This window comes from Nannospalax galili, unplaced genomic scaffold (assembly GCF_000622305.1).
Source record: "Nannospalax galili isolate Female #2095 unplaced genomic scaffold, S.galili_v1.0 scaffold578, whole genome shotgun sequence".
Taxonomy (NCBI): domain Eukaryota; kingdom Metazoa; phylum Chordata; class Mammalia; order Rodentia; family Spalacidae; genus Nannospalax; species Nannospalax galili.
Window position 1 is genome coordinate 6599084 of NW_008342282.1, and position 8229 is coordinate 6607312.

General features: G+C 33.0%; 1 protein-coding gene across 15 annotated transcripts in view; it reads right to left on the bottom strand.

Annotated features, from left to right (window-relative positions):
- The window catches only part of Ppip5k2 (diphosphoinositol pentakisphosphate kinase 2), a 93165-nt gene that overhangs the window by 74272 nt on the left and 10664 nt on the right, over positions 1-8229 (bottom strand). For 13 of the 15 annotated variants that reach the window (XM_029565898.1, XM_008838032.3, XM_029565893.1 and 10 more), the window contains exons 2-4: positions 7046-7443; positions 3196-3391; positions 869-959 (exon numbers count right to left, since the gene is read on the bottom strand). In XM_029565898.1, coding sequence (XP_029421758.1) covers positions 869-959; positions 3196-3391; positions 7046-7159 — 401 coding nt within the window. In that variant the 5' untranslated portion in view covers positions 7160-7443. Of the gene's footprint in view, positions 1-868; positions 960-3195; positions 3392-7045; positions 7444-8229 lie in introns of those variants that run through there. The other 2 variants (XM_029565903.1, XM_029565902.1) reach the window with 2 other exon arrangements.

The window sequence follows — 8229 nt, forward strand, 5'->3', positions numbered from 1 at the left end:
AAAAGGTATGCATATCAACATTTTTTTTCATTTTCTTAAATATTTCAAACATCAAAATGTTTCTAAGAAAATAATCAGCAAAATGTATATAAAATACTTTTTGAAGCATATCAACATATAAGATTCAAAACAAGACTGTAAATGTATAAAAAGAAATGATCAAATAAAACTGACATATCACAAAGCAGAATATAGCCTAACTACTAAAACCCTTACCTTAAAAAAAAAATTAATGGATATGGGGAAATGTTTACAGTATGCTAGGAAAAAGTTCATTTTAGCTTTGTAAAATGTGAGTATATATGTATTTTCATGTAACTAATATAAGTAACTTCATGCTGTAATAGTAACATAGAAAGTAGAATGTTATAGAAAATAATATTATACATAGCTACCAGAATGAAATACCAGCTAAGCAGACAAATATATACCCATTTATCATTTTCTTAGAAGTCTATGCTATTGATTTGCTCAATGAATGCTGATATCTCTTAAAGTATTGTTAATAGATATACTTTACCATGAAAACCATCAGTTATTATAATAAATTCTAATTTCATTATCAGTCATTTAATTGAAAACATTCATTTTCTATGGATTTTGCAGGCTTTGGAAATTAAACAAATGTTACCGAAGTCCTAGTCCCACTACCTGAGAAACTGCCTGTGACTTTGGGCAAGTGAACTGACTTCCTCAATTCTCAAGGTTCCTCATCTGCACAATTTGTTAATAAATACCTATTTCTGAGTATGACTTTAAGGATGTAATGAATTCTTCTGTGAAAATATCTGATGTTGTGTCAACATATAGTAGTTACTAAGTAAATGTCCATTTTCTTTCCCCTAGTTTTGTCAGCTTCACCACTCACCTATCTTGTATGAGATACTGCATATTCAAGTCATTGATTACAAATGGATTCCTGAGTTTTGCATAGGCAACTGCTTTGTCCAGTGGAAATCCTAAGAACACATATTATTATCATATTCTGTACAATCTCAAGATAAGCTGACATCTATAAATTTATAAACTTGAATTGATGCCATCTCCCTTAAAATAATTTCATTATTATTCACAACCGCTTTCTATAAAAGATGTAGAATAACAAGAATGTAAATTTTGTATTTTAAGTTATACTATTAAGACAACTTTTTCCTAGTTAATAACCTTGATAAAGCATACCAAGTCAGTGACTATGTAACCAAATTAGAGCAATGACATGATATTCTGTTTGACTATTCAATATCATCAGACAGAAGGTAAGATTACTTGATATATAAAGAGAAATCTATAAATAATATGTTTCACATTCATCTGACTCACTAAAATTCTCCAATCTAAACTATTACTATACATTACTAAAGGAAACAGTATACCATAGCAGTAAAGACCATAAATCAGTGTTGAAATCCTGCTTATCTAGTTATGCTTCTGGCAAACTTATCTACTATCTCTTAATCTCTGACCCTGGCTGTAAATGAGCATTATGAGCATTATAATTGGTCTTACCATGTAGAGTTTTTTTGTTGTTTTTTTTGTTTGTTTGTTTGGTCTTTTTGAGACAGGGCTGTCTTATAGTCCCTGCTGGCCTGGAACTCACTATGTAGACCAGGCTGGCCTGGAACTCACAGAGATAGGCCTGCCTCTGCCTCCCCGGTGCTGGGATTAAAGGTGTGTGCCACCATGCCTGGCCTATTTGAGGAGTTAATTTTTTAATGTACATAAAACATTTAAGAAACTACTTGGCACAGTGTTCAAAAAACACTACTTGCCATTATTCTTGAAGTGACAATTCCTCAATAAACATCTATCTTCTCTCTGGAGGGTAAAAGTCAGTAAGCACATACAACTTAAGAATTTAACTACTGAATACTAACTATATCTGTGAGGGAACTGCAGTTTTGAAGCATTACAAAAGATGTTAGAAAAGTTAGGTTTTAAAACATACTAAAATTCAAACACACACAAAAAAAAATCCATGTTCATTTAAACAAAATTAATTCCTAAGTTAACTCTGAACTTTTAAATTCAGATAGTCTATACTAAAAATCAGCTAGAATCAAATTACAAATCTTACAGTTTTATAAAGACTCTTAGAATTCATTGCTTATAAACGTGTCTCAATGTCATGATTTCAGGCTTCCTACCAAAATTAAGCAGATACAAAATATCTATTCTTGATTCCTTGTTTTATTTTGGGGGGTTTGTTAAAGAACTTCTCTCTCACAAATAGATAATGTATAAAACATGACCTTAGACATTGTGTGCAGTTTTTTAGAAACTAATGGAAGAGTCGTGATCAAAAAGGAAGAACACACTCAAGGGAAAGCAAATTCCAATTTTTTCAGAAAGACAAAAAACTTAGTCAACCAAGGACAGAGCTAGGGTCACTGAAAAACTGAAAATCAAATCAGAATACAAAAACAATCTATCATGCCCCATTTTCTTCCTGTTGAATGAGACGAACATAGTTCAGAATTATATATTTCAGTTAAGGTTATAATTAAACATGAAAGCACACTGTAAAATTTGTGTAATTCTTACTGAGAAAACCAATTAATTCATAAATTTTTATAAAATTTCAGAATAGACTTAGCATTAATTTTAATTAGCAGATTTTACTATAAAGTAATCCTTAAGCTTAATTGCTATTTCCACTTAACTAAAGATAATAAGACCTAAAATTTTAATACTAAGTTCTTAAGAGTAAAGTATGCATACCTACACAAGGAATAACAGATCATTTTCTTTATGGTAAAAACAAAGGACTTAAAATATTCAATAATTCAAGAATTTTGCAATAGATACTCAAGTGTAAATAAAGTTATACATTCAAAGCGCTGATCACCTTATTTTAATAGTGAAATGGAGAATCCAAATGTTTAGTTGTCAGCGAAATATGTTATTTTAATACATTTACACAACTACACATCATGCCACATAAAAAATCAGGTTATTGAAGAATGTGGTCGGGGAGGACTATATGCTACTAAGAAAAAGTTAATGCAAACTTAACTATGACACTAAAGTTCTGAAAACATAGGGAGAAGAAAAAGATTAGAAAGAAATATTTTTAAATGCTAACATGCCTTTCTCTGAGTTAGCTTCATCTTAGTTTTATTTTATCTAATATTCTACAATTAGCATGCACTGGCATTATATTCATAGAAGATAAAGACATCCCTTTTTTAAAAATACCTTTAGAATGGAAAGAAATAAGACAATCACATAAAGGCCAATTTTCCACTGGTTCATTCAAAATAACTTCCTCTTCAAATACTACTACTGTGATATATTTAAACAAAGAGATTCGTTCCAGAATTTCCTTCATTGGTTTAGATTTGGATTTCTTTGCCATGGAACATATTCCCACCACAATCTGCCTTTCCGGTGGCTAAAAGAGAAACAAAACAAAGAAACAGGAGGACTTAATAAGAACTGTAAAACACAGTCATCGTGATCTCTTCTCATAGATAAGGCATATGCATTAAAAAAGTGACATATTAACCATTAAAAACATTAAAAATCTCTTATAATACTGTATAAATAAAATAAATTCATAAAGATCTGAAAAAAATTAAAAAGAAACCACATTCAGCACATTGTTACTACTTTCGATCAAATTTAAAACATAAATAAATATCCCTTCTTCAACTGCTTCCAACATATATTTAGTCTCTTCAGACATAAAAGGACAGGAGTCAAAATCCATCTATTCCTATTAAAAAGTCCAATGAGAATGAGACAAAAATGGTATTATCTAAAATGAAATGTATTTCCAACTAAAAAGCTATACAGCATGAAGTACTTTTGTACAGGGAGCTTCAATATTAGCTGGCCACCAACGGCAACTGTTTAGAAAGCTACACCGCTAACAGACCTTATCAATGCACTTTGACACTCGACTGCAATCTTCATACTCAGTAGTCTTATTTAATGGTGTTGATAATCTTACCAGGTTTTGACCAAAGCAAGATTCACACTAAAATAAGCAGACCATAGAAAAAGTAACAAAATGAGGACCTCATATTCGCAAAATTAGAGACAATTTATTCTTGACTTTGCATTTAGGTACTTGGAGGTGTGTCAACCACATAAAGCGTCTCTTCTCTACAACTGAAGGTGTGTCACGTAATGCTATAATATGGGCTCAAAGGTATTTACTACACTTTCTCTTACTATAATGTAAAAGTAAAATTGGAGAGCACTGGTATTAAATTGTCATTTACACCTAGAGCTATAATTCTACATTGCCTCTTCTGACGAAGGAAATTTATAGTTCAAGGCAGTACTGGATTTGATCATAAATCATAACCATCTTGGAGTCTACTATCTTTACTTCTTCCTCTCATCGTCCACACTGATGTTCCACTGTTCATTTTGTTCCTGATCAAAAGCCTTGGTATAGCTCATTTATAGTGCTCCTAAAGGACAGTGCCCAGGTCAACACGCGAGCTCAGCTTTACCAGCTATTTTTTCTCACTGATGAGACAAAATATCTGACAAATATTAAGGGAGCGATGATTTTGGCTTGAAGTTTCTGAGAGTTTGGTCAACAGCTGCTTGGTTCCATGCACTTAGGCAGAATGTCATTGCCTCTGAAGTACGTGGCAGTAAAGTGTCTCCTGACAGGAAGCAGAAAGAGAGGAGTAGCCTGGGAATGCTATCTAACCTTCAAAGGCACACCCCATGACCCCCCTGCTCCAGGGCCCACCACCAGTGTTTTCACGAAACAGCAACTAGCTGGGAACCAAGCATTTAAAACATGAGCCTATTTGGGATATTTCATATTCAAACCATAACAGCAACATAATATCCATACTGCTTTAGTTTTTTAAAAAAAATATATATATATATATATATCATACTATTTTATTATAGACTTGTTTAATGAGTTATCTGTGTTCAGTGGGTAAGATGAAAGGAAAACATACCCATAAAAATGTGAGTAAACAAACCCACATTAGGACAAAATTACATAATTTTCTTATTAGGTTAAAAACCTTGAAGCATGAAAACAACTTTTAATACAGATCTTAGTTACTTTGTAAGGCTTAATGCGCGCCCCCCCCCACAAAACTGAAGCTCACAGGTTTGAAATATTAATAGAACAAATCATTTTTGGAAGCTATAGGTCTACTGAAGCAAGCCAAGAGCCTCAAGAGTAGCAACAACGTATAACAAGTGCACAGTCTGTTTATTTAGCGCCAACATTCTGAGAATTATAATAAGTGCTGAATATCAGATAGAGATAAAACCACTATCCTCAAAGTACTTTGAGTCTAGCAGAGAACACAGCAATGACATAGCACAATGTGATATATGAAATGGAAAAATATATTCAAAGACATTGACAGATAACTATTGTGGGAAGAAATTCAAATAGGCCATGGGGAAAAGATCAAGGAGGGAGAAAGAGTGAAACACATGAAATGTGAATGAAGACTGAATCATAATTCACTGAGTAAGTCAAAATAAGGGCCATTTCAGGGAAATAAAGAATTCTGTATACCAACAAAGACATGTAATTCAGCATACAAACACAGAAATAAGGGCTGCAGAGATGGCTCAGTAGTTCAGAGCACTTGCTATTCTTAGGAGGACCCAGGTTTGGTTCCCAGCACCCATATGGTAGTTCACAGTGTCTGTTAACTCAAGTTTCCAGGGGACCCGGTAACCTCTTGTGGCTTCTGCAGGCACCAGGCATATACATGGTGCACATAAATATATGCAAAACACCCACAACATAAAAATAAATAAATCTAAAAAAAATGGAAATAAGAATTCTGATATACTGAAAAGCAGGAAAGATGCAGATATCTAGGTATAAATACAACTGGGAAATAAAATTCCTTTTAAGAAAGAAGACAGGAATTGATCTATCCGTAGTGTTTACTAACTAGAAGAGCTCTAGAGGAAAAAGGATGAAGCTGCTTGAGGCAAAGTCAGAAGCACTTTCTACTCTAAGTGAGTCAGAGTTCTGCTTTCATATTTTTCCCCATTGCATGTCTAGATGAGATGTTGACATTTAGAGGGTTGTGGACAGTAAAACAAAATCCTAAAAGTCATTTTCCCACCACAGTTACAAGGTAGGAAAGGCACTCTGCATTGGAGGTGATATGAATGTCAGATGAATTTGTATTTTTGAGACCTATAATTTCACTGCAAGCAGTACTGCTCCTCTGGAAAAGATTTAGAGAATCATCTGATACATATCATGGTTTGTCTTTACTATTTAAGTTTGACAGATTTTCCTTTTAAAATAAGATTCTGTTTCTAACTTGAAACGTGAAAATGAATATATTTTATATTTGTATTTTAAAACACCTCTCAAAATAATCTCTGCCTGCAAACAGGATCAACAATAAATTTAAAAATATTAAATTGATATAACTAGCAAAATGAATATAGTAGATATATATCATTCCTAAGATGCAGTATGGATCTGGCATTCTAATATATCAGGAAATAAGTAAGGCACACTGATTTTCACACTCATAGACAAACACACTCATACATACACAAAGGTAGGTGGTTGAGATCACTTCTTCAGTCTGTAGACTTCTAAATAGTTAATAAATAGGGACATGTTTGTTCAGCTGGCACTTGAATTGACTACATTCTAAATTTAAAAGTATCTAGTTAAGTAAATGATTCCTTCTTTAGTATTCGTGAGATTGTTTCTTCAGGTTGGTATATACCATGCATTTTTATATTTAAGAATTTCTTTTGATTATAGCCCAGTTTCCTGTTTCTTACCCCCTTTTTCTGCCCAACTGTGAAAGTCATTGCTGAAGAAAACTGAAAGCATCATTAAACAACTTAGAACTCTGACCTCTAACTGCATTTATTATACTTCTAAATTCATCATCTATCCAATAATATCACTAATACTTTTTCACTTAAAATTTTTTTAATAAGCATACATGAAAAGGCAGTCTTAATTTAAAACTGTGGTATTAGTTTGCATTAACAGTGATTAGTAAAAATCCTATAGTATATTGGTGCATCACAAAAGAAAGAAATTAGAAAAAGAGAAAGAGCTTACAGACTCATCCTCCTCCTCCTCCTCCTCGTCTGCGTGGTGGAAGAAACGACGATAATTTCCAGGGTTAATTTCTGTATCTTCAGGCCCAACAAAGAATCGGGGGGCTTCACTCATTTTTATTTCATTTGATATAGATAGAATTTAAATAATCTGTATTGAAACTGCTTCTAAATAAGTAGTTCCAGAAGAAAGCATTCTCCCTACACTAGCTGCCACATAGGTCTGCTGCAGATTGTTTCTTGTACAATCACATGAAATGTGCTGACACTGACTTGGCAAACACTCCTCTGGTCTCAGATATCATTGCTTCATTGTTGATCTCAAAGTTGCTGCTGCAGTTTAAAACACAAAGACAGCAAGCCCACTGCTTCCCTGAGTTGAAACGGCAATCTTTTTACCTAAAATGTAATGAAAACAATTAATTTGGAGAGGTTACCTCAAAAACACTCACCTAAAAATAATTTAAATGATACTAGTAAGATTAGAACCAATAACTTGATGAAGCCTAGCAAAACGAAAATATATTTTCCACCATATAAGAAATTAAGATTCTATATAGTGTTCAGTAAAATACATCATAGCAATTCATAAGATGATACAAAATAAAAAGATTGTACTAAATTCTTCAAGTCTACAAGTACCTGAAAATTCAAATATTATTCAAATTATAAAACAAAATTTTGTTAAAAGTAAAAGCTGCCAGTACATAGTTGTATCTAATATGGAAAAGACAAAATGTAATGTGAGTTTGAAAACAACTAAAAATTGAGCATTGATCTAAAATAGCATTGAATCAATTTGTAAAAGTTCAGCTCAAGTTTCTAGGTTCACAGTTGAACTAATACAGTTATACAATATTGAACTCAGTATAAGCCCTGTAAGACATTAAATGAATGAGTTTTTAACCTTTAAGACAGGGTCTCCCTGTAGCCCCAGCTGTCCTGGAACTCACCATGTAGACCAGGCTGGCCTTGAACTCACAGAGATCTGCCTGCCTCTGCCTCCCAAGTGCTGGGATTAAAGGTGTGCACCACCACGCCCGGCTGCTAAGCAGTTTTTAACCATCAGTTTATGAACTTTTGTTGAATGAAATCTTTTAATTTTCTTTGATTTATGTAAGAGACCAGATTGCTCCACTTGCTCTGGAGTGTGTTACTGAATATGTTAAAGCTGTAGTGAAATGT